This window comes from Eupeodes corollae, chromosome 3 (assembly GCF_945859685.1).
Source record: "Eupeodes corollae chromosome 3, idEupCoro1.1, whole genome shotgun sequence".
Lineage (NCBI taxonomy): Eukaryota > Metazoa > Arthropoda > Insecta > Diptera > Syrphidae > Eupeodes > Eupeodes corollae.
Genome location: NC_079149.1, coordinates 14,687,687 through 14,715,185, shown reverse-complemented (window position 1 = coordinate 14,715,185; position 27,499 = coordinate 14,687,687). Strand labels below are relative to the sequence as shown.

Here is a 27,499-nt window from a genome sequence, read left to right as displayed (position 1 = left end):
GTCAAATCGCAGTTCCAAGGCGGTCAATTAAAATCCCTTAGATATAGCTGATAAAATACTTTAGGAAAGAGATCGATTGCGACATAGGCTATGTTGCATCCATCTTGCATGAACCACAGATTTTCCAGATATGTATCTTCAATTTCTGTTAAAAAAAGTCGTTTAACATAAATCTATAACACCAATCTTTGACCGTAACATCTTTGAGCAGCAACTTCCTTTTCAATAAAGCAAAATGAAGCTTAACCATTAACTGTATGAAGTGCTATTAGCATAATATTGACTTTGAAAGTCGAAATCTGTAAACAAAGTTACTGTCTTACCATGTATCAAGTCCAATACGTGTATTTTGTTATATATTCTTTCATTTTCACTGTCAAACCTCTTGAGTTTGGTCTATAATTTAACCATCGCTTGCAAATTATTGAATTTTATTATCAAAATGCGTGCTCTGTTAAGAAAGTTCATCGCGCTCTTCTTCCGAACAATTGTGTTTCGCAACGAAGCTCATTTTTGGCTCAATGGGTACGTAAATAAGCAGAATTGACGATTTTGGAGTGAATATTAGCCAGGAGCATTGTAAGAGCTTCTGGCTAATATTCATCCAGAAAAAGACACAGTTTTGTGCGGTTTATGGGCTAGTGGATTCATTCTTGTCATACTTCTTCAAAAGATGATGCGAATCGTAACTGTGAATGAGGCGCTCTACCGTGAGATGATATCCAACTTTTTTTTGCCCAAAATGCAGGAGCTTGACTTGCATGGCATGTGGTTTTAACAAGACGGTGCCACATGCCACACAGCACGCTCAACAATGGACTTATTGAGAGTTCGGTGAACATTTTATTTCAAGTTCGGGACCGGTAAATTGGCCTCCTTGATCGTGCGATTTAACGCCTTTAGACTATTTTTTGTGGGGCTATGTTCAAGCTCATGTCTATACAGACAAGCCCGCTTCAATTGCCACATTGGAACACAACATTGAAAATTGGAGTAAGCGGATGGACATCAGTGCCCGTGGCATGATGGTTAGTGCGTTGGACTATCATGCAAGGGGCTTGGGTTCAATCCCTGCCTGTGCCACCTTAATTTAAAAAATTAATTTTCGCGGGTACTGCCTCTTGCGAGGAATTGACAATTCCTTCAAGAGTAATTCTTGTCATGAAAAAGTGTTTTCTCAAATTAGCCGTTCGGATTTGGCCTAAAATTATAGGTCCCTTCCATTCCTGACAACAGTACTCGCACACAGGAATGGTTGAGAGTTGTAAGTCACTAGGCCCTGGTTCACAACGGACTGTTGCGCCACCCCATTTGATTTGATTTGGATGGACCATTTGAGGCACAGTCAATGTCAACATTTGTATGAAACTATCTTCAAACATTAAACTATATGGACCGTACTATCGATTCAAATAAAGATTTCATGCATTTTTCTGAATTGTATGTGTTTTTTTTTTTTGAAAAACTTTTCTATAGCTTTAAAAAAGCACCCTTTACATTATTATTATTAATGTAAACAAATTTTGTTTTTAAATCATAGTTGTAGTTTCCTTAGTGTTAGTACATATTTTGTTATAACTAAAGTTTTATAAGGAATATCTGGCATAAGCCTCCTCCTTAGCTGCGTCGTTATGCCTGCTGTCGTTGAAATATCCATCCATAGATAGATTCCAACTATTCGTTATACGTCAATCGGTTTCCCTTTCTTCTTGTTTTTAAGTGATTTTAGTTGTCCCAGGTAAACGCAGTCATCAACAAAGTCAATTTCATCTTGCTTGCAGCTTGAGAAGATTGTTTTCCAGTACAGATGAAAAAAAAGTCGGAGAAATGGAGTCTTCTTGCCGAAACCCCATTTGTATTAGAAATTCTTGCCCGTTTTTACTTTAGGAATATTTTTACAATATAGTTTAAGGAATAAAGCTCTTAAAATACTTAAATAATTTAAGTTTCATAAGATTTTAATCTTTATCAACTACTTTTCTTTTTTAAAAACTATTTTTTTTTCAAATTTCAGTGAAATGCTGTGATTCTCAATGATGCTTCCATAAAATGGAAGTCACACAACTTACCCGCAGGGAAATGGAAAACTTTAATGTATATTAATAAGATATAATGTATAATCTTACAAAAACAGAAAAATCAAACTCTCTTCAAAAATTGTATAACTTTTAATTCTAATTCTTCTTATATACATTACAAAAAAAACTTAAATATTTAACCTATAGTCTTAATTGATAAAGTTAAAATTTAAACTCTTATTAAAAAAAATATTGTATTGTAGTTTGAAAGTTAGTGCGATAATATCCTGACACAATATAAATATATATTTTTTCGGTCTTTTATCACACCTCTAGTAAAAAATAAGTCCTAAATGGTATTCAGAGAAAAAACCAAAACACATATAACTTTCACTATTTAGGACTTTAAAAAAAGTATCGCACTGTTTTCTCTCTCTTTCTCTCTATCTAATACTGTATCTTCGTCTTTATCTCTTTATAAATTAAAAACAAAAATTAAAAAAATTAAATAAAAACAAAACGAAAACTACAACTACTGCTAAATATAATAAAAATATATATGCCAACAAGTTCTTAACTTAAATTAAAACATAAATCTTCTTAACTGTGATTAACAGTTGAAACATTTAAATAAACAAAAACAAATAAAACTATTAAATAGTCTTCTTAACCATTTCAAGTAGATATGAATTTTTTTTTATTTATATAAATTTATTTTTTAATAAGATTTTATTATCCTTCCTCTTGTACAATTCAATTTTTTAAAAATATTTTTAAATTTTATTCTAAATTATATATGAATCAAAAGAAACCAAAAAATGGCATAAACTGCTTAAATTTTGTTTTTAAACAATTTAAAAAAAAAAAACAAAAAACAACCACACAACAATTGTAAGTTATTCGCTTTAAATATTAAATCAAATATAAATTTATGACAGACAAAATGAAACTACTTAAATTGTAAAATTATAATAAAAACAAAATGTAGAAATAGTTTTATTTTTTTTTTGTAACTTAACGTGTAAAACCTAAACGTAAATTTATGGGAATTTTTCAAAAAGATGAAACAATGAAAATCTTAAAAATCTTTTTAAAACTAAATTTAACATTTAAAAAAAAAAAAAGAAATTGCTTTTTGCACTTTTGAAGTAGACTTTCATAATGAAACATTTCAAATTAAAACAAACAAAAAATCTTATATTTATATATAATTAAAAAACAAAGGTATAAAATTATAATGTTTAAATAAAAATTACATGCATTTTAGAAATGCATGATAAAAGATTAAAATATAATAAAAACCATAGTGAGATAATCGAGATTAAAGAGAAAAACAGATTAAAAAAAAAACAAAAAACATTTAGAAATATATAAAAAAAGAAAAGTAAGAACATTAAAGTTGTTTTCTTCCGTCCACATTGTTAGCTTTCATAATGTTATAATTATATTATAATAGTTTTGGGCAAATTATACCTCACTTTTAAAAAGTATTGAATTTCTTGTTTTTTGAACACGATGACAATGTAGAATGGTAGTTTTCTTTTTGTGACTTGTATTTTTTTAAATAATAATAATAAATAATAATTGTTAATAAATATGTATTGTTAAACAAAGAAAAGAAAAACAAAATATATAATAAACATAAAATATATATTGCATTATGATACTAAAGATTTATTATAATCGAAAGCATTTAAAAAAAAGCATAACATCAAAAACAAAAACATTAAAAACCTAAAAATCAATGGTATTAAATTCCATGAGTATGTTATTTTGTTTTCTCATTGATTGATGAAAATATGAAGAAAAGTTTCATGTTTTAGTTTCATTGTTAAATAATAATTCTAAGATTATTTTACGTTTTATTTGAAAAGAAGTATTATACTTTTGATATCATTTTAAATTGTTGTTGTTAGTATTTGTACTTATCTAAACTATAAACTTGTTGTTGTGTCTAGAATTTTATAATCATATTTCTTTAATGTTTTATGTTTACTTAAATATCGGTTCCGTAAATTCAATTTTCCTACTTATCTTATAATTAATGGAAATACGAATATCGAAAAGATTTCTTCCGTATACAGTAAATTCTTTAAATGTGTCCGTTGCGAGGCATAGGTTTTTAAATAACAACACAAATAGTAAAGCTAATTTTTAGTAGAAATAAAATAAAAGATTTTTTGCTTAGAAGAAGAGAACTAGTAAAATTCTTCATTGCTTTTAATCATTTCCATAATGTTTATATTTTGTTTGTCTCTTCCACAATCAAAATAGAACTTTATTCAAGGTCTAAGTTGTTTTATTTGTTATCTGCTCTAATTTAAAAAATACCCATTTACCTCACCCAAAACATTGATATTCTTATTGTATTGGCCTTAAACGAGTTTTTGTTAAACTGGTAGTGAGTACTCCACCTTTATGAATAATACAGCCTTTTAATATAGTTCAATAAAATTTCAAACTGACGACTGCCTTCATGAACTGTAAACTAACCATCCTTAAGTATATTTGCTTCAGCTTTTATTTTGCGCACCGAGTGAATAGGTGCATCATCGTGTTGATATGCCAAGCTTTAGGGTAAACAAATGATAGATCATTTGTAAACAATTCTTTTCAAGATTTCCTTTTACCAGCTGCAGTAACTTTTGATGATTCAGTTGCTCCATAAAAACTGAGGCTTTAAAAACTCTTTTATTTTGTCAACATTTGAAAATAAAATTTGAAGCCATAATCCTGAATATAACTCTCATATCTGGGCTGGTGCTCCAGTAACTTATTTTAACCACTTGGACGGTATTCAAAGAAGAGCTTTTAAATTGATTGGTGACATTAACATCATCAAGTCGTTTACGTCACTTAAACATCGACGAAAAGTTTCTTGGTCAACCTTTTTTAACGTTATTTTGAATGGACTATGCTCTAGTGAAATAGCCAGTTACATTCCTCCCTTCAAACAATTTAACCGTAATACCCGAGCTTCTAAGAATGCCCATCAGTTTACCCTTGGCCCAATTTCGGCCGTACTACGCGAATGTGTAATGCCTTGCCACGCTCTATCTTTCCCTGTCATTGAAATGTTCTGGATACAACCCTCCCCTCTTTTCCTAATGCTCACACTGTGTCTCTAGCATATTAAAGTTATACAAAAAATAAATGGGTTTTCGTCTGAAACCTAGTGATAACATTCTTTTTCTAGCTTATTGAAGGCTTCAAAACTCTGTTCGCATAAATATGCCTATTTCGTCAAGCATCGCAGTTTTTTCTTAAGTTCCATTCGCTTAAGATGGCTTAATTTTTTGGTAACTTTTAAAAAGCGTTGAGTGACTTGCGTTGACGCTGACTCAATTTTATTTTTACCACAGAATTAGAAGAATATGATGAACACCTTATAATTTCTAGTCTTTAAGCTGTGGTTATAGCTACTTTTTTTTACTTCCCTTCATGTTTTGACTATACTAATCTTAATTTTTTAAGTAACAAAAAGATATATTGAAACTTCGCTCAATTATATCAGCTTTTGCACCTTCGTTTTGGTCTTGCTTTCTAAGCATTTTAGATTTTTAATCACTAGGTACTCAGGCCTGTAGATCTGTCCCAATATCTCAACCCTTAAAACTTTGTTTTCTCCAACATATTATGTTCTAATGCTTTAGAACTTTTAGAACAAGACTTTTCTAAGCCTTTTGACCAACTTTACCATGGAATAAAAAAGCTCTTGGTTTTCACCATTTTTTTTAGCTTGGATCAAATCATACCTTAAAAACAGGGGTGGAATCGGCTAAGATGATAGTTGAACATCAATTTTTTGATAGTCAAATTGATTATAATTTTTATTCCGTCTGTGTAAGATGATTCAATTCAATTAAATTCGATTGAAAAATTTCTAAATAAAAGCTTTGTCGGTCACAGGAATATGTTTTTTTAAAGAAACAAAGTGAACTAAGAACATTTTCCAGTCGTTTGTGTAAGCGTCTGGAAGCTCTATTCGGAATAAACATATTTGTTTGAAAACTAATATCACATTTTTTTTGTGACAGCTTTTTAGGTATCAATTTGACTATCAGCTTATGTAGATAAAATTCGATCATTTTGATTGTCATTTATCAACAATCACCTTAGCCGATTCCACCCCTGGTGTTCCCCAGGGTAGTCATATTTGCCCTTTTCTGTTTATCCTGGCTATTAACGACGTATCGTCATATCTGTGCTCAAGTGAAATTCTAATTTTTGCTGACGAAATGAAGGTTTTAAAAATAATAAAGTCCACTTATGATCGTAATCTTTTACAAGTCGTCGTTGATAGTTTAACATTTTGGTGTGGGAAAAACAACTCAACCCCTTCAAATGCAAGACGATAACTTTTACTAAAAAACGAACCGGGAGTGTATTTGATTATTGAATATGTATTAAGGGGTTCATTTCTGTTCCAACATAGAATTTTCATATCACATTAATTTTATTGTCAATAGGACAAGTTCTATGCTTGGTTTTATGAGACGCTGGACAAAGGAGTTCAAATAATTCCTATGATACTCTTTCTTTTTACAATTACCATGTTCGTCCTCATCTTAAATACGCTTCGAAAGTATGGACACCCATAGAAAACGTATTTAATCAATTCAACATAATTTTATTCGTTTTGCCCTAAAGAGTCTTTGGGATGATCCTTATGATCTGCCTCCCTATAAATATTCAACTTCCTCAAATGCAATCTCTCCATGAAAGGACATAATATTTCTTCATCAACTCATTAATGGTGAAATTGATGCACCTTATTTCCTATCTTGTGTACATTTGAATTTCCGAGGTGGAACCTATCACCTACGAACATTGGACTTCTAAAGAACTATGTAACTATGCAACTCTGTTGCTGCTGTGAAACGAAGACATCTTCAAATTTTTTCGCCCGTCTTTTTGCAATCGATTTTACTTCTGTTCCGCTTCAGCGTTGATCACATCCAATTAATTAAAATATAAATCTTTAAATACTTTTAAGTTTAACCATTTTCAATCGTCTTTTTATTTCGGGTACTAAACTTATCGTAGTACCCGTGGCATGATGGTTAGTGCGTTGGACTGTCATGCCAGAGGTCTTGGGTTCGATCCCTCCCTATGCCACCGAAAGTCTTTTCACGGGTACTGCCTCTTGCGAGGATTTGACAAATTCTCCAAGAGTAACTCTTGTCATGAAAAAGTGCTTTCTCAATTTAGCCGTTCGGATTCGGCTTATATAAACAGTAGGTCCCCTCCATTCTTGACAACATTACTCGCACACAGGAATGTTTGAGAGTTGTAAGTCACTAGGCCCTGGTTCTCAACAGACTGTTGCGCCACCCAATTTATTTATTTTTTTACTAATCTTATAAGTTTTGGGTATGTGTCATTCGTTATCGTACATTGTCCACGTTCTGTCAGGCCCGTCTCTCTGTTTGCCGCCTCAGGTCCGTATCCTACACAACTAACACATGCACTTATGATGAGCTTCTGAGGAAAAAATGAAACTATATTCAATTATAACAGATATTATATTTTATGTTGTTAAAAATGCTATTAAATATTTTAGAAAAAACGAAACTTTTCTTCTTCAAATATTCACATATCCAAAAGAATATGTAAATCAATGTACTTAAATTAAAAAAAAAAAAACTAATAAATTATAACCATTTTAAACATTTTTTATTTTTTTTTGTAAATATTATCAAAAATAAAACAAAAAACTTAGCCTAAAATAAAAACTCCTATCGAACTGAAAATCAATATTCACTCAACAATCAATATGTGCAATTTTTATCGTACTATTATTCCTTTTTATCCCATTTCCCTTTAAAAAAATCCCCCTCTTCCTCCCCCATTATACCTAGAGTAAAGACTTGTTCAAACAAAAAATTATATATGTATATCTATATAAATATATACATATATAGATACATATATAAACAAAAACAAAATATAAAAATCACATTAAAACTTCTCTTTTCTTTAGAAATGTCTAAATAAATAAATTTCTTCCACACATCATGTATTATACAAAACTTTAAAAATAAAATAAGTAAAACTGAACCTCTATGGCAATATTTTGTGAAGAAACAAAAACAAAATAGTTTAAAAATAGTAAAATTTTATTAAAACAAAAAACAAAAACAAGTATATATCCAATTTATACGTATATAAAACAAACATAAAAACAAGGAAAGAAGAAAATCTTTAAAACTAGAATTTAAATTAAAAATAAATAAAATACGAATTCAAAAATAAATAAAATCACGCAAGGTAAATTAAATTTGAAATTTAAACAAATTCAAAAATAAAAAACAAAACCAATTACTTATGAAAGTGCTTGTTAGTTGCTAATGAGTCGTACAATTGCTTTATGAATACAAAAACAAAAAACAAATAGATTTTAAACCAAATGAATTTTACTTCAACTAAAAATAAAATCAAAATTAAGAAAAATATTCTCATTTTTTTTTAAAATTGAATTTGAATTTTATTCACACAGTGAAATTCACAAAAGAAAAAAAAAGAACAAAAGTCTTTATAAAAATTAATTTAAAAAAAATTATATATATATATATTATATTATATATTTAAATATATAATTATTACCTAAGTACCTAAGCCATTTGGCAAAAACAGTAGTAATTTAATTTAAATTAAACAAAAACAAAAAAAATATATATAAATAAATTACAAATAAGAAAAACAAAAACTAAAAAACACCAAAATTATTAAAAAGCGAAATCATACTGATTCAAAATTTAGCTTATGACTAATTATATATGTATTGTATATGTACCTTTGCATAGACATACCTATATTCTATAAACAACAACAACAAACATTAAAAAACTCATTTAGATTGTTAGCACTAAGCGTATCAATATTTTTACTAAAATTACCACAAAATCAGAGAAAAACCAAAAAATATCTAATATCTTATTAAATTAAAAACTTCCAATTAAATTAAAATTTAAAAAACACTTAGGTTAAGCATAACTCATCACAGTCGATCTCATCATGGGGCAACTCATCACAGCTTATACACTGCCAACCTCTAGGATGAGGCCACACATTTTGGTATAGATTTTGGCTTTTTATAGCTTTTGGAAGTGTGGTACCCGGAAACTTGTACTACCTTTGAATAGGTACGAATTTCACAATTACAAATTTTTACAATTTAAGGGTAAATTGGAAACGAGCCTTGGAATTCCCCAAGATCAGAAAATAAAATACTCAGAAAGGGTTTAAAAAAGTGCGTCACTACGATGAGGACACATGCAAAATTTTAGAAAAACACGAAATATTGAATGAAATATTTACATGTTATGGCTTAGCAACATTAGGTTAGGTTAGGACATAGCGGATAACCGTGATTAAGTAGGACACACTTAGGCCAGTTTATACGACATGATTCTTGAGGCTTTCTTCTAAGCTCAATAAAACCAGTTTGAGTTCATTAAAAAACGTGGACTCAAACCTATTAGACAGTGTCTGGGGCCCTACTCTGTAATGCGTTTCGAAAGCCAATTCGATTTGAATATGATATTCGATTGGTTTATAAATTCGTACTTTGTAAAATGTTAGAATCGAAAAAAAAAACAATCATCTATTTATAGAATAGATTTGCCGCGTCTTGAAGTATTTCTCATGATATGTGCCAAAGCAAAAATACAAAACAAAATCTAAACAAATCACAAACAAGACGAGTGATGGGCACACATGAATTCCACCATTTTTTCAAATTGCTTTTGTTTGGTATTCCCATTTTTCACTGATGATTCCCTGTAATGAAATTTATTTGCTCAAATTTTGGATATAATTATTATGTCCTTAAAACTTAACACAATACTAAACTGTTATGCCATTTCCATTAAAGATGTCCGAAAGCTATGGACTGTTACACATTTAGAAATTTAATAGCGGCCTGACTATTTGAGAAAATACGGATATTAGATATTGATACAACGTTTTCTTTAAGTCAGAACAAGACTTCGTTTATCGCCAGAAGTTCCGACTGGATCACGCTACAATGATTGGGAAGGTGGACTTAATTTCAGTCATTCAGAGTACAATTATGTTGGATCCATCTGCGTAAAAGTGGACTGAATCGTCTTAATGGAATGTCGGGGTTACGGTAGTCTGTGTGCTTTGGAATTGATTGTAATTACTTAAGAATTACGGAGTGTCCAATATTGTTGTTAATCCAATTCGACGAAGCTTTGAGGCTAATAGCAGAGCTTGCAGCTATTTGTTCGCTAAATAAATCCAGAAGTGTTGGGTAGAGTAGGGTGTCCAGTGCCACAGATGGGGTCGTACGAAGCGATCCGCTTATACATAGACAAGCTGAATGTTGGACTTTATTTAGTTTTTCCGGGCTTATAGCATTTTCTAAGACAATGGTGGATTGCTGCCACACTGTACATTAAAATCGGTTTAATGACCGATGTGTATAGCCAATGCGTGATTCGGTGTTTTAAGCCCATTTTATTACCAATAGCTTGTTTGCAAGAAAAGAAAGCTACAGTTGCTTTTTTGACGCTTTCTTGTATATTGTACTTGTACCAGGTACTTAGCCTCTTCTGAAAACTTAAATTGGATTCCTTTAATAAAGGGAGCGTAAACAAATGGAATTTTATATTTCCTCGAAATTAGGACTAATTCGGTTTTGTGTGGGTCAAGGCCCAGTCCACACCGATCAACCGAAAGCATAAGCCTGCCTTAGGAATATGGTTAGAGTTCTTTCAGGATGTAAAGATGCTTTTCTGAAACCAGCATATGTTTATAATGTTTTTAAACATCAGTGATGATTATGTAAACCATTTTCGGATATAACCTGTATAAGACGGTCTAACAAATGGAAATGGAAATATTCATTTTTTAATAATCACAGACAAAAATTGTTTAAGGTGTTTTTGTCTTCGAATTGCCTGCCAACTCCATAAGCTTTATGAAAAAGTCATTTCCAAGGGTTTTAAATTGTGTTCAAGTGCGCTGAATATAGCGGGTATGGTAAAAGTTCCACGTCCTCTAATTGAATTCAACTTCTAACAACAATTGAAGTGTGAATGATATAGGTATTGTACTTATATATGAACGGCTATGATGTCTTTCCAAAATAGATTCCCTTCTTTCTCAAATAATGGGAATACAAGTTGAAACCAACGCAGCGGCCCGCCAAGGTTAAACTTTATTTCACCCGAAAAGGCAACGCGCTTTCATTCAATGCTTCAAGTCTTCAAGTTATGTACTTGCTGCAAAATGTGTTTATTTTTTAGTTTTATTCTAAAGATATTATCACTTTTTTGTAAAGGTTAAAAAATATCTTTCTTCCAGTTTTTTGGTCTTTATTCAATGCTTTGTGAAAAGTATTACAGTGATCGGATTTATTTCCAATACGAGCCGTTTTGTTCCATAATCAGTTTTCATCTAGACGGAAACTTCGTTGAAGCCTCCCTTCTGTTTGCGAAGAACTCAGACAGCCATTTTTCACAAGCCTCCTTTCAGTTCAGCTTAAAACCACCAAGGGCGTTCGCCATAGACAGGCACAGATGGTAATACTTGGCGCTATGTCTGGGCTATATGATGGATGCGTTTAAACCTCCCATTCAAGCTCCCGTATCTTCTAACGAGTCATGAACGAAGTGTGTGTTCTGCTGTTGTCCTGGTGGAACACTACACTTTTAGTGTTGAAGCCAATTCTAGACGCTTTTGATCTATCGTCTGCTTCAAGCGGTCTAGTTATTCGCAGTTTAGTGGTAAAATTAAGCGTCTCGCCATATTAGAGCAGCTCATAGTGGATGATTCCCTTCTAATCCCACCAAACACACACCAAAACCGTCAATTCCGGCTTGACCAGTGTTTGGGACGATTCACCGATCTTCAACCACTATCATTTTCGCTTGATATTTTGTCGTATGTGATCCATTTTTCGTCGCCAGTCACCATCCACTTCAAAAGTGGGTCGAGTTAGTTCCGTTTCAGCAGCATATCGCGTTAATTCGGTCCTGCAGGATGTTTTACGTCAAATCATGCAGCACCCAATTATCAAGCTTTTTTTTGCATCCAGCTTTCTGCAGATGGTTTAAAATGGTTTGATGACTAACTCCCATCTCTTGGTCGATGTCACGAAATGCCACATGCCAGTCTAACTCGATGACTTTTACTTGATTTGATTGGTATTCGTCGTCACCGGTCTTCCGCCGGCTAGCTTATCCATAGTGTCGTTTCCTCCGGCTCTGAATCGTCAAAACCATTTCTCCGCGATTCGAAGTGATAGGGTACCATCCCCCAAAACACAATTAATCTTACAGAACGTTTCTCTAGCGGATCTATTTTTAACGAAGGAAAAATAGAAATAGCGTGAATTTCGGCGTTAGTAAACTCCATGTTTACACGTCTATAACTGTTGAATGCAATATCCAAACTATTCATGCATAGCGTCCTTTTGTAGGTTATGTCAAGACTTTCCAAATGATGTATAGCATTGCCAGATACGAGCTCTGAACCGCTTTGTACATAACCGTGAAATTCAAAAGACAGAGATATTTTCCAACCCTTACTATCCTTTGAACCGTTGTTATTCTTGGTGATACTCAGCTTTTCGCCCTCATTTAGTCGATGGTAGAGTGGAATTTAAGACAAGTCGTATAATTAACCGCTTTTCTCATGGTATTCTTGTTTCTGCCTTGTCCCCATCGCGATTTTTCCATATTTTTGTGGGTCAGCAATATGATTCCTTACAACTTCTTTACATCTGTTAAGTCTCCTTGTTTATTTCACATCCTGAGAGTCGTAAATCCTTCTGACCATATATTTTTGGTCTTTCTGTAGCTGTCAAAGTCTTTCCAGAACCCATGTGCGTTTCAAATTAATTGAAAACTGTTGTTTTCAACACTCTTTTAGATATTCTGAACAAACATTTTTAAAAGATCAAACTTGAAAACTCCTGCACGGAAATATTCGCAGTGGCCTTTTTTAGAAGTTAACTATTTGACATTGGGAAATTTCAAAGCTCGTTTCTAATATTCTCTTTAATTTTAAGATTTTGTAGTAGTGAAATACATACCTATTCACAGGTAGTAAAAGTCTTCAGGTTCAACAATTCCAGCAGCTATAAAACGCGAATATCTATTCCAAAATGTGTGGTCTCATCTTAGTGGTTGGCAGTGTAACATGGAATGAGCTAGCTTGTGATGAGTTCGATATGTTAAGTTGTGTTAAGCCCGAAAAAATACATCAATCTTTCCAAAAAGAGACGAAAATACAAAAATCTTTTTAGTCAAAAATACGAGTTATTCAAAAAAATACTACTTCTCTACTATCACTACTATAAAACTACTATAGTTAAAAAATACAACCGGCCTAGTCTAATGCGGGCTTAAGCCAAATGATTCCTGCATATTTTCTTAATACAATTTAAATTACAATTATAGCCTATATTAAAACAAACAAAAATATTAATTATATTATCGAATTGTTATTACTTCTGCGCACTTCAATACTGCGACGAATCGGAATGGGGCTGGGTCTGTTTTTTAAAGATAGTTAAGCTATTACAATATTTATTATTATGAACATAGTTTTTAAAATTATATAGTATATACATATTTCTCAATTTATCTTTTTATTATTTGTATTTTTGTTGGTCTTTTCTATTTTCTGAGACGTATTCTGAGATTAAAAAACAAAAAACACATAACACTCTCACACCCCCTATGTCCGATCGTACTTAATAAGCTTTAAACAAAAATAATAAATAATATAAAAATTGAAAACAAAACAAAAATATCCAATTTTTATGAAGATTATTAGATTAAAAACCAAACAAAACAAAATACATGAAAAAGTTATTTTAAAATAATATGTTTAAAATTTCTTCAAACAACAACAGCAAAAACAAAAAAAAACAACAAATCTTGTCGTTTTTATTATAAACAAAAAACTATAACAAAAAAAAACAGAATTTACAAATTCAAAACACATATTTTTCTGATATTTCAATTCTCTCCTAGTAAACTTAGATTTAATTTTAAAAATTAAGTAAAACTAAAAACAAAATAAAAAGTAAAACATTAAAAATCATATTAAATCAACAAAAAAAAAATATTAGAAAAAAATAATAAAACTGAGCTAAATTCATTGTTTTCATAATTTTAGAAAAATAAAAACTTGTTTATTAGTTTTCTTTATTGTTATAAACTTGAAAATGAAAAAAAAACTATGTAATTAATTACAAACTACACTTATTTTATTAAATATTAAACTATTAAAAAAAAACTACTTGTGGAATTTTTATTTGGAGCAAAGAAAATTCAATTTTTCCTTGACGAATTTAGGATTTCTGATTTTCAAATTGCCAAAAATCACCTTTGAAGTCTTGTAGCACTGTAGAATCCATGTACAATCCCGGACGTCTAATAATATTGACTGGAATCTAGAATTTGGATATGTTTGCACTCTCTTAAAAAAAATAGTGTTGATGTTTGGAGTAAAGTGATTCCCAAGACATTTTATTGGAGTTCGAAAATAATTAATGCACCCATTTTCGAGGTGACATGTGATAAATTATGCATTTTCCCAATGAGCTTAGTACTAAACAAAATTGAACGGTACCAAATGTACGCCTACAGAAACGCGACAATGCACGCACTATATAGACACAAGAATGGCTTACTGACAAGACTCAAAAACTTGTACAGACGATTCACAGACCCACACGACTTGCAGGTTAGGACACAGAAGTTGTCAGTAAAAAATATCAGTCTGTTCTCGGCCGAATTGAGGGGACGGCAACCGGGGCGGAAGCTGTTTAATTCTTTGATTTCGTACACAATTTGTACACGTTTTTCACAGCCAGTACAGCGGGAAATTAACGGAGAAGAAATTTAGCCAGTTTTTAGTCTTGAAAAAGCTCAGCGACACTCGTTGGTCTTGTGGGGCTGAAGCTACGAAAGCCTAAACAGCATATTTTTCAATAAAGAGCAAAAAGACATCGTTAGGAATGAATCAACGCACCTTCCACAGAAGATGAGTGTTCTTGAAACCGGTTTTGTTTGCAACATTTTGAAACGATATCTTATACATCAACGTTATAAACAAGATGTTTGTAAGACCCTAAAATGATTCTTAAAACGGCAATGCATGCACTAGAATCATTGAAATCATTCGTGGAATCCAAACGAAATGATTGTGATAAATACGAGGAAGCAGCCTAAAAAATATCCCTTACTGAAGAAAATGTACAATCTCGCAACCGCAGCAGAACGAGTAATGTGAGGTTGAATCCACTCGATTACGGGAAACCACATGACGCAAATCTGTAACCCAAGGAAAAATACAAAGTATCCGCCTTTATCCCAGTGATTGACCAGCTATCATTTTCTCTTACTGAAAGATTGCATGCCTATGAAGCTGTACGTTCCAGATTTGGATTCCTAAATCACATCGAGAAGATGGGTGCTAAAAATTTGCACGCTGCAACAGAGGTATTGGTGAAAGTGTATCCGGATAATTTAGAGCTTAGTGTTGGTAATGAGTTGGTTCAATTTGTGTCTTTGATAGACTCGTACAAAAAGGAAAAGGACTATGGAACAGATCACCTACCAAATACTCGAAAATCAAAATTTCAGAGTTTCATTCCCGAAACTCGAAATTGCAATGAAAATGTATTTGATTTTTATGGTAACAAATTGAACTGGAGTGCGGTCATTTTCAAAAATGAAAATTATAAAAAATAGGCTTTCTCTCCTGAGCATTGAAATCGATTTACTCCGAGAACTGGATTTCAACGAAATAATAAAAGATTTTCCAGCGAAAAAATCTCAAAAGGTTCCGTTCGTTTATATTAATTTATATGTGATTGTTCAATACTAAAGGAACCTACTTGGTTTCACAATAAATTATTTATTGAAAAACTCGAGTGAAAAAAATGGTTCACTTTATTTTAAAATTAATTTTGGTCGAGTAGGCTTCCGCTTCTTTATTACCCCGATGTCTCTGGACCTGGCTCTAAATCTGGCTCTGAATCTGTTGATTTAGGACCACAAGTTACGGTCAGTTTATTCCAGTGACCTGAGTATGTTTCCTAAAATCAACAAGATAGAAAAAGATCGATAATGACTTTCCATGAACAGAGAACAGAGACGTACTAGTGACAGCGCAAATAGATCCAGAAGAGAACATTATATGAAGGAAAGGTGGAGGCAGTGCTGCTTTCCAAGTTTACAAGGTGAATGCTATCATTCGCCCCATCCACGACCTGGAGAACAGAGCCTTACTTCATGATGATGGTAAAAGTCACCTTCGAAATAAATTGACGCAATGACGATCTGAGAACCGCGGTTGCATGTGGTTCAATGACGATTGCTTGGCAAATGCCATAATCGCCGAGCAAACGGGAACAAGTCCCTTGTTAGCGACGAAGATCGTGCTTCAACTCATCTCCAACTCTATAAAAAAACCAAAAATTCACCAACGTTGTACTAAGACATTCACTGATGGAGGCAATTGATATTTATACCACAATCTTCATCCTCTCCTGAAAATGGAAAGAACAACTTCAACCCTCAAATCTACGTTCGAAAAGTCTTCTTCCGAGCATCACCAAAGTTTTCGAGAAGATCATCAATGCAGCTCTTGCTAAGTTGGCTCTGGATAGCCAAAGAATTCTGAATAAATAGTTCGAATTTAAGGTGTTCCTTGACACAATTCATGCTGCGTCTAAGCTCGTTTCTGATATAAAATGGAATAAATCAAAAAAATAATGCGCAGGTGGTGTTTTTTGTTTGATTTTTAAAAGTCGTTTGACACCGTATGATTAGAAGAATTGTATCTAAAATTAAGAAGGCTTGGCACAAGAAAACCATTGTGTTATATATTTTAAGATATGGTTAGCGGTTTTAACTCCAAGTCTTCATCTTTTTTCTTGAATTAATTTTGTTTTGAATGTTTTTGGTATTCTGAAAAGGCTTTTCTTTTTATGTTTTTCCTTTTTCAATTAAAAACAAGCAAACATTTGTGAGACACACATTCACAATGAAAAATAATCGGAAGTATTCACAATGACATAATATTTTATTGCAATACCAATTTTTAATCCAATTGATAATTCTGTCAATCTACAATTGGTCAATACTTTGTTGATTTTTCATCGTTTCAATTTGGGCCATACAAAATTGATTATAATAAGTCCGTATTGGCCACCGTCTCGCCGATATTGTCATTTTTGAAAATGTACGGACAGATGAGGCTGCGCAGTAGACCCTAAATGAAAAGTTTTGAGGATGCATTTTCACCTGGTCAACTTACCATTTTTCGTTAAATTGGTATTCAGACACATTCTGCAATCCGATACGAATGAAAATTTCGATTCACGCCAACGATTTATTAAACTTACTTCATATAACCTATTTTTTCTACGTTTCGAACTAAAAATTTTACAAATATTCCTTTTTTCTAAGGAGAATCCGTTTGCTAAAATTCCTTTGTAACTAAGATTTCAACAATTTTTGAGCAATCGTAAACGTTTGGCAGAACATAATTAGTTATTATCGTTGCCAAAAATCAAATTTGTCATAAACTGTGAATTCAGATCTATTGAGAATAATTCGAATTGATTTTATTGGTTTAATGGCTACCAAAATTATTGTTCGTTATAAAACCGTCAGTCAATCGTAAATTTCTCATTGATAAAATATTTGTACGCAACGTGAGAGCCTAAAGAAGGTTTACTATAGTAAAAATGAAGCTACTCCAAACAAACTCAACAATTAAATATTTTTCGTGCATAAGTAGCTTAGAAGTCTAGGCTGTCCCCTCTAATGTTGATATTTTTTTTGCAGGTACATATAGGTAAAATAAGCATATATTTAAATTTTCAGGTAAAGATATTTACCAGATCGACCGCCAGGTAAGAATTGTTGAAGACCGTCTCAAGACGGTCTTGTCGGTTTGCGTGTACAAAAAAATACTTTTATGCGGCTATAATTCAAATTAGTTTATTAAAAAAAAAGGAAACAAGCATAAAAAGTTTTATTCTCTATGGTGGTACTCCCGAAAACAATTTTTGTTAGCTGTACAGCACATGTGCAGTTCCCATTTGGAACAATAGACTTGTGTATCAGACTTTTTACAGTGCTTACACCTTTTCTTTTCACTTCTATCCACCTTAATTGGAAAATGATTTTTTCCATCAAAACGAACATCATCAACGGGGTTAACAGTTCTCCTTCCAATACTGGATGTGCTAGGAACTGGTAACGTTGGTCGGTTCACACTTTGAGCCGATGAGGGTCGTCCTATTGGTATTTTTTCTTTGAAAGAAACAAGCCCGAAATTGTGGAAGCTGTTCTCCTACCAACAAATCATTCCGTTTTTTCGGCCTGAATTCTTGTATATATAATGCAGGCGTTTGTTGCGGCCAGTTCAGTAAAATGGTAAAAGAGCCACGTCATAATGTTTCGGCTTTTACCTCGAATATGTCACCGACCCATAAGCCCATCCATAAGGTCAACTCCACCCATATGCGCATTATTATTCCCGGATGATTTGGGGGCAGTTTATTTCGACAAAAGTTTTGTGTTTTCTGTCATATCGAGCTGCCTTAGCTATAGTTTGATCACGGTTGAACTTTTCAAACGATTCAATGCCTACGTAGGTGGATGCCAAACGAACACACTTGTTATCTTTCCATAAAACCGTATTCACATCCAATCCATCGATTGAAGTCATATATTCAATGGAATACCCTCTACTTTCTTTACTGACTTGGTTATCGGTCGGTAACTTGCACGCTGGTATACGGTTAGTTATATAAAATACAATTTAGTTTTATCGCCTAACATTTTTTTTTTTAAATTACCTCTAATTGTGCCTAAGCTGAAGATTCTTCGGGCTCGTAAATAGTTCAAAAGAGGTAGTGATTTATAAAAGTTATCGAAGTAGAGTATATGGATTCGAAACAAAGAGTCGTATCCAGGTTCACCTTTTTTCTACGTTGAGACTCATCTTGAAAACATAAAAACCTCTTGATTGCAGTAAATCTTTTTAACGGCATACATTTTTGGATCGATGAGAAGACATTTTTTCCCCAGTAGCTATCCATATTAGGATAACGGTTTACCGTCAAAGCACAACGATTTGTCTCTTCAGCGATAAGCTCAATAATTTCGTCAATAAGAAAATGATTAAAAATCTCCATTGGCGTGTCAAGATTTTTGACACTCATTGGAAGTGATGCCTCACCACAAAATGCAGCTTCATTTACTTGTAGACGTATTGAACGTTAACGCCAGACCAATTTGGAAAGCTTTTTTGAGTCCTTTGTAACAGCACTAAGCACTCCATTGAATCCCCCAGAAGATGGGTGTGCTACTGGCCCCGAAGCTTCAAATGATGGCAAAGGAGATCGTAGCCGTTTCGGATATTTCAAACGGGAATTCGTCATAGCAGATGAAATGGATTGCTGCAGTTCTGTAGTATCAGCAATAAAAGTTCAGGAAGCTGTTGGATTGTCAATTTCGCTTAGATTAGGTGCACAGCTCTTACATATTCATCTGTTGTTTCAGCATCATTCATTTGATGGATGCATTCTTCAATTACAGAATCATTGACAGAAATCTCAGCTAAATTATCCGGCACAATATTGTCAACAAATCAGGATCACAGATGGTATCATCACGGCACAATATTGTCAACAAATCAGGATCACAGATGGTATCATCACGGCACAATATTGTCAACAAATCAGGATCACAGATGGTATCATCACTGCTATGAATATCATCGTCTCTTTCTACTGAATTGATAAATTCAGCCAACTGATCATCAGTTAGTTCTTCCAAATTAATTTTTTTCGGGCATTGACGTTTTCGAAGATCCATCTAACGCATAAGAATTCAATTTGATCATAAAATATTCACTTATTGGCTTGACAACAATGAACACAATAACTATAAACAAAAACACAATAACTACACGTAAACCGACAAGACCGTCTAAAGACGGTTTTGCATTCTTTGCTTTTAAAAGACACATAACACTCTTTTATCACTTAAACTTAATTATTAAACAAAAATAAATAAAATAATCTACTTAAAGTAAAATAATGGGTTCGGTTTTTTGATTCTAATTGATTTTTTCAAACAATTGAAAATTTACAAAATAAAAACATAGTTTCTGATGATAATTCAATGAATCTTCACACTAAAGTGATGACAGCACTCAAACACGTATTCGAAACGAAATGGCTAAGGTATACAAATGTTAATAAATGTAAATAAAAACAAATTTCCGTTGTTTTAAACAAAAACTAATTTTAAGTTTGACACTGGAGCAAAAAAACTGAGACGGTCTTACACGTTAGAGGATTTTAATGCAATATGGTTTTTTGATCTTTATTTCTAACAATTTTTAACTTTGTAAAGAAAATATTTTAAAGTATATTTAGCATAATTTTATGATTGTTAACTGCTGTAATATTGTTTATGAAATTCAAATATTTGTTCGTTATTCACAATAAATCAAAAATTCAAACATTTTGATTCATTTATCAATCGTCAATTACTTGATCTTTGACACTCATTATAAGCCTTTCAACTATAAGCAATATCATTGACGAATTTCAAAAGTGCAATCAATGTCTACCAGCGGCGCGGCGCGGCTCCAAATGAATAAGCTTCAATGTCTAGTATTTGATTTTTGATGAATAACAAAGGCAAAAATAATAATTTGTTTGTTTGAATAAAGTTAAAAATATTGATTCAAACAAATTTGGCTAACTTTAAAAATCTATTTTTCTTCTTAAATTTAAACGATAAATTTCATCAGTAGCTTAAAAATGTCACCTTAATTATTATCACAAAGGCAATAACATTCATATGTCTAATTAACTTAAATTGTGTTCAACATTTACAACTTTTGTTAACATGCCTACTTTTCCAACCTTTTTAAAATAAACCGCTCACAAATAAACAATGTTAAACACTAATTATTGCTAAATTACATTTCTGACTAATTTTTTCTGTTTAACCAATGTTTACCAAAGATCTTAATCTTAATCTTAAGCTAACATTTATTATACAATATCATACATAGGTAAGGTACTCGTATATTCCAAGGCTTGGCTGGAATTCTACAACTAGAACAAAAAATATTGAATCAAATCATTCAAAGTGTATCAACTTAATTCTATAGATACAATAATTCTATGGGTATACTTTTACAATTCATTTAAGAACATTTGGTTTGGAATTTCAGATTTCTATATACAAATAATTTATCACTTAATCTCTGTTCAAAACTAACTTTTCTATGAAGTTAAATACGTACAATAGTTAACGTAGGTACCTATAGTATATTAGATTTTGAATTGAGATATAACATACCTTAGTTCGGAGCACGCAAACAATTTGTCATTGTTGCATTTATTCCTAAACAACAACTTTCCGCACCCATTGTTCCATCTAATCAAATGGCATATCTCATCCGTTTTCCTGTCTCACTTTTATATTTCATATATAGATGGAGCAGGTATATATACTCGTTGATGTTTAGATTCATCATTTGTCAATTGCATTGATTACGCCATCATACAATCACCAGTTCCATACAATTTCACTTATGGACGGACATATTACTCCATTAGTTCGTCGTTATTTTATGAAGGGACTGCAAATGGAGAGGGTACAAAATATATACCGAGTATATTCTACAGGTAGTTTTTGAATGGCACCATTGGTATGGGTTATAGTCTATAGATTGGGACAGCGAAAGGAGAAGCCATCACCATCACCATAGCTATTGTCATGTCATTGTTATGATGTTGCCCAGAGACTGCAAAGAAAAACACATAATCCCGGAATATGCAACTTACAATTCGCAAATGGCACAATAATTACCACCAAACAGAAATCACACACATCCGAAGACCCATCACTGAAAATCTGTCTCTCTCACTTTTCAGATTGAGATACAAATAATGGTTATTTTTCAGAAAAACCTTACAACATCTCGGCAATTATTGAGTTAATAATAATGGGGAATTTCACAAGGTTTATAGTTGGGATTTCTTAGTTAATATTGGGGAACTGTGTCCATCTTCTAAAAGTGGAACGTAATAATAAAGGAAATTTTTTAGGAGCCAGTCATAGCTATCATTTGTTTTCATTATTGAAATTAATAATTTAATTTAAGAACAACAAAGCGGTAGGACTCGACGGAATTCTCGCAGAGCTTTTACAAGCAGCGCCAACGTCATCAAGCGAATTGCTTCATCCGCTCATAAAAGAAGCCTGGAACCTGGATCCCCGATGAGTGGAAGAAGGGAATGATCGTCAAACTCTCAAAAAAAGAAAAAACTAGAGAGGGATTCGCGTGCTACCTGCCGTTGTCAAAATAATAGCAACAATCATACTGGAGCCGAATCACACTCGATGCTGAACAAGCAGAATTCCAGGCTAGACCTCCCGTATTGATCAAATCAACACCCTGTGGATAATTATTGAGCAGTGCCTTAAATATTGAGCACCTCTACATCTGCTGTTCATCGACTTCGAAAAGACGTTTGATAGCATCAACAGGGAGTACATCTGGTTAGCTTCGCGGAGGAGAGGCATCACTACGACTGTAGGTTGTCAGAGGAAACTCCGAAGCAGGAGTTAGACAGAGCTGTATTCTGTCGCGAATATTGTTTTTGCTGGTGATAAGCGATGTACTGCTCGCAGCTTTTACAGGTAGCGGAGGACTTTGACATTCTATTCAAAGCACTTGGATAACGCGGACACTGTTTGTTTACTCTTCCATATGGTTATCCATCTTAATCAAATGACAACAAGTGTGGGGAGACAAGCAAGAGCCGTGGGGCTGAACATTAATTCCAGCAAAAACAAAAATGATCGGCCTCAGAACCCGTCCATCGTCTCAAATAAATATTTTCTCATAACCGGTGGAGAGCTTTCAATACCTGGGAAGTTTCATCTCCATCTAAGGCGAAACCGAACAAGACGTCATCTGCCACATCGGAAAAGCAAAAGCGGCGTTCGGTATGCTGTCGAAAATTTGGAGGAATAACTAATAACTACCAGCTTAAGAACAAATCTACGACTGCTACGCACAAATGTCGAATCGGTGCTTCTTTATGGGTGCAGCACTTGGAACGTTACTTCAGCCATTATATGGAAACTGCAAACCTTCGTGAATAAATGTAAAATAAATAAATAAAAATATCCAATAAGGTCCTTCAAAGAAGGTCAGGCCAGGAACCTATAGACGCTATTAAACGAAGGCGGAAGTGGCAATGGACATTTGCTTCACATTGCAGACCAAGCAATGCAGTGGTATCCATTTACACAGGAAGGAAGAAGACTTGGACGACCGATAAGCACATGGTGCAGGACAGTCGAGTAGGAATCAGCGTCACTAAACAAAAGTTTAGGGGATCTGAAACATATCTCCAGAAATCGCACACCATGGCGCGTAAGCGTAGTAGATACTCTTTGCCCCTGAAGGGGTTCCCCACAAAATTAACAGGTCTGAAGACCTAAGTAAGTTAGTAGGTAAATAGTAATCTGTGATTATAAATAAATGAATTAGGTGGCAACGGCGCAACAATTCCTGTGTGTGAGTAATTTTGTCAGGGATGGAGGGGACCTACAGTTTTTGAGAAAGCACTTTTCATGACAAGAATTACTCTTGAAGGATTTGTTAATTCCCTGCAAAATGTAGTAACTGTGAAAAAACCTTAGATGAAACAGACAAGGATTGGACCCAAGATCTCTGGCATGACAGTCCTACGCACATTACGAAAAGACATAATTGAAAAAGATTTTTTCAAGTTCCAAATAGTCAGAAAGAATTTATTAAAGTCTATAACCGTTTTGGGTTTTTTCAGTCCCATAAATTCCTAGGAATTTGATTTGAAAAATGTGATTTTCATTAACATTTTTACAAATTGGTAAACTATCTCAAGTTCAAGTCCTTATAAAGTTTAAAATTGGACATAACTATAATAAAGTGTCCCACAGTACTTCATGCAGAAGACAACCATGAGTTCTTAAGAAGTCATGTTGAGCCGCAAAACCTAAAAGGAATTCTGTTGGTATTCGATTCCTTTTCGAGATTTAACAGTTTTTATGATTTTTGAAATGCGTTTTAAAACGGTTCTAATTTTACCAAATTTCAAATGATTCTGAATTTAGCTAGAAATTTAAAATTAAAAAAAAAACTTTACGAAAAAAACCTTCAAAATACAAAAACGGTTTTTATAATAAATTACAAAGAAACCGTAAAAAAACATCAGTTTTAGTTTATCAAAATTAAAACCATGGTTAGGCGATTTTAATGACGTTACAATCATGAACTGTATCCAATCTACCTCGAAGCAGTTTTTTGACAAAAATTAAACTCGATAGACTCCTTCGAGCTGGACACCTACCTATGTAGCTCGTAGAAGAGCTACCAACTGTTAAAATGTTGTCCATGGTGACAACAGCTCACCAAAACGTGAAATAACGCGTACATGCACTTCTCATGCAATAATTTTATAATTAACATCGTGTTTTGAGGTTTGGTGTCCTGTTTTGTTGTAACCACTTATCGTTGTATCATGCTTTCAATCACCGGCCGTTGTCCGTAAAGTGGTAATGTTTAAAAAACATTGACAGGTGTCAAATGCCATGCCAATAAATAGAAACTACGAAATGAGTAACCTTATATTATTTGTAGTCTAGCATTTTGAAAATTATTTGAAAGATCTGATTCGGTTACATTACCACAGAAAATATGCTAAGCTAAGGAAAATGTATTTAAAATTGATTTAAACTTACTGCAATTTTTTAAAAGAAACTAGAATGAGTAAAACCTTAGTATCGAAACTTAAAGTAATGTTTTTGCATTTATAAGAATAAGACAGGTTCAGACAACATAAGGGACTCCATTTGCAGTTAAACTGCACTTGTGAAACGTACATTTTAAACAAGACAACTAGTTAGTTTTTTAAGTGTCATAAACTTCCAACTTGGAACCTTACTTCACTAACCTCTACCCTCAGTAGATTCTGCAAAAACTACTAAAAACCCCAGGCAAGCAAAAAGTCCATCTCGACTTGTATTTTGTGTTTTAAAGAAATATTACTTATTCATGAAACATCAAATGAAATTGTGCAGCAAGTAAATAAACCACAGGGTAATAAAGTTCAGCTTTCAGTTGAATGAAACATTATAATTATTTGTCATTTTGACAGAAGTGGAAGCGACTTAATTATTTTTTTGACATACTTTTCAGTCAACTTTCCAATAAAGTTGCCGTTATAGGAAGACAAGTTTTTGGGAGAAGGCCAATGCCAAATGCAAGAAAATTTCAAGTCCATTATGTTTTCTGAACTTGCTGATTGATAGGAACTAAAAACTAATGTCAGTGCAGCTGTCAAATTGGTAATAAAATATTCGACACTTAATTCATTTACATTAGTATTTTGAGTATCAACTCATTTTTTCCTTAAATTATTATTTTTAAAATTTTTTCAACAAAAACTTGTGAAATAAATCACAAGTGACATTTTGAGCTGACAGATGAAAATTGTATAAGTACGCAAATCTGATTTTAATTTTCTCTTTGTTTTCACTCAGATTGATTTTTTTTTAATCTGTTATATGAAGGTATATGTACATATGCATTTGTGTCAGTGAACACTTATCCTGTAAACTGTCAGCTGTCAAGAAGAGTAAACCTGGCAGACTATGCTTACGCTGGAGAGATTACGTAGACCAGGACGCCTGAAGTCTTAGTGTATGTGAATTTAGAGGTCGTCGGCTCACAATCGGTATAAATGGAGAGACTTTTTGTAACAGGCAACAACTGGATCCCGGTTTTCAAGCCGATGATGATGATAATAGAACTAATTGAGGGAAGAATTTAAAAAATGTAAAAAATTGTTATAGCCTCGAAAAGGAGGCGGAACGATTAAATTAGTTCATTATTTTGAATGTAACCTCAGGAAACCAGTTTTGTCTTATGTGGGGAGGACTGCGAAACAGCCTTTTTTTATATACATACATACTTTTATCTTGAACCACTCTTCAACGATTATTTTCGATATCACGACTTTTTGAGTACATTCTTTTTGGACAAAGAAGAGTTAAGGGTAAAATACAAACAAAAATAAACGTTGCAACCGTTGTCTTAGCTGTCAAAAAGTCAATTGAACATAAATCGTTACCCGTACAATTTTGTGGTTGAAGTTGATGCGGTGATATGAGTTCGCGAATTGGTCCCTTGAAAAGTTCCGGATTTCAAAACATCACCTTTAAGGAATGACAGAAAATGTTGAACTTATATTGCATCAGTCTCGATTATTAACAAGCAAAATTGCAGTTTTAAGACCAAGTAAAAATAATAAAACGGCTTCATTTGACTTCATCTTTATGGCAAACCCATTCCTATCAAAAATTCTTGAAAAATAGAAAAGTGTAATATTTGTATCTGTCATTCTTTAGGAAAATGGAAGTCACCTGTCATTTTGACGGTTATGTAAAACATCCTCAAAGCAAGTGCATTTAGTCTTCGTTTAATTACTACAGTAGTTTTAGTAAATTTTGTTTAGTAAATTTCTGTAAGTTCATTTAAAATCATTTGCTTGGTTTGACGTTTGTACGTCAACCATTTCATAAGGAAGGGGATATCCGTTGATTGTTGCCTATTAAGATTGACAAATTCAAGAATCAGCTCAAATTTCTTCCAATTTTTTGGTGTTTTAGGCAAAGCTTCAACGCCATCATTTTGAAATACTAGTGCAATTTTACTTACATCATTTTAATGTCAAACATACAACAAAATTTGACATAAGCTTTTCGCATTATTAAGAATCAAGAATACTTTCCTTATGAAATTCACTTTACCCTCACCTGCAAGGAAAAAAGAAAAACAACTTTTGTTTCTTTCTCCATTTTTGTTTAGGTTCCTTTCCTTTACTTTTTCGCGCTTCATTTATTACGTTTTCAACTCCAATTTGACGTCTACAAATCGGACACACAATTTCCCCCCTTAAATACCCTCCCATTTCAATTCAATGAGTGCAAGAAATAGCTAATTTATTATATGGTGGTGCTGTTATTGTGAAGGTGCTGCAGGAAGGTATATTATGTGCTTCGTCGGCAGTCATCGTTTCCATCTTCATCTTCATCGTCGTACTGTGAAGAGTTGTGAGGGGGTTAACAAAGTAATTAGCATACTTTTCAAAAAGAGACTATCTCCACATCTATCAGCGTATCGACACCTAAGATCCCATCGACCATCACACTAGACTAAGAGCGGCTTTAGCTGATCGCTTTAACAGAAATTCCACAAGACTAATTAGTCTTGAACCTAAAGCCGTTCAAAACAACATCTCTAACTGCCGGTTATACATAAGTCTGCATCGTCAATCGGCCCCGCGATCGACACTATCCACCGACAGCGGCTATTGTCCTAAATGCCTTTCACACTTCACC

At 32.9% G+C, this 27,499-nt stretch overlaps 2 protein-coding genes across 8 annotated transcripts in view; both read left to right on the top strand.

The window, feature by feature from the left end:
• Positions 1-13,828, top strand: part of LOC129951227 (uncharacterized) — a 194,872-nt gene extending 181,044 nt beyond the window's left edge. For all 7 annotated transcript variants that reach the window (XM_056063280.1, XM_056063279.1, XM_056063278.1 and 4 more), the window contains one exon: positions 2,015-13,828. In XM_056063280.1, coding sequence (XP_055919255.1) covers positions 2,015-2,027 — 13 coding nt within the window. In that variant the 3' untranslated portion in view covers positions 2,028-13,828. The remainder of the gene's footprint in view (positions 1-2,014) is intronic.
• Positions 1-27,499, top strand: part of LOC129951235 (succinate dehydrogenase assembly factor 3, mitochondrial) — a 451,002-nt gene that overhangs the window by 236,576 nt on the left and 186,927 nt on the right. The window lies entirely within an intron of this gene.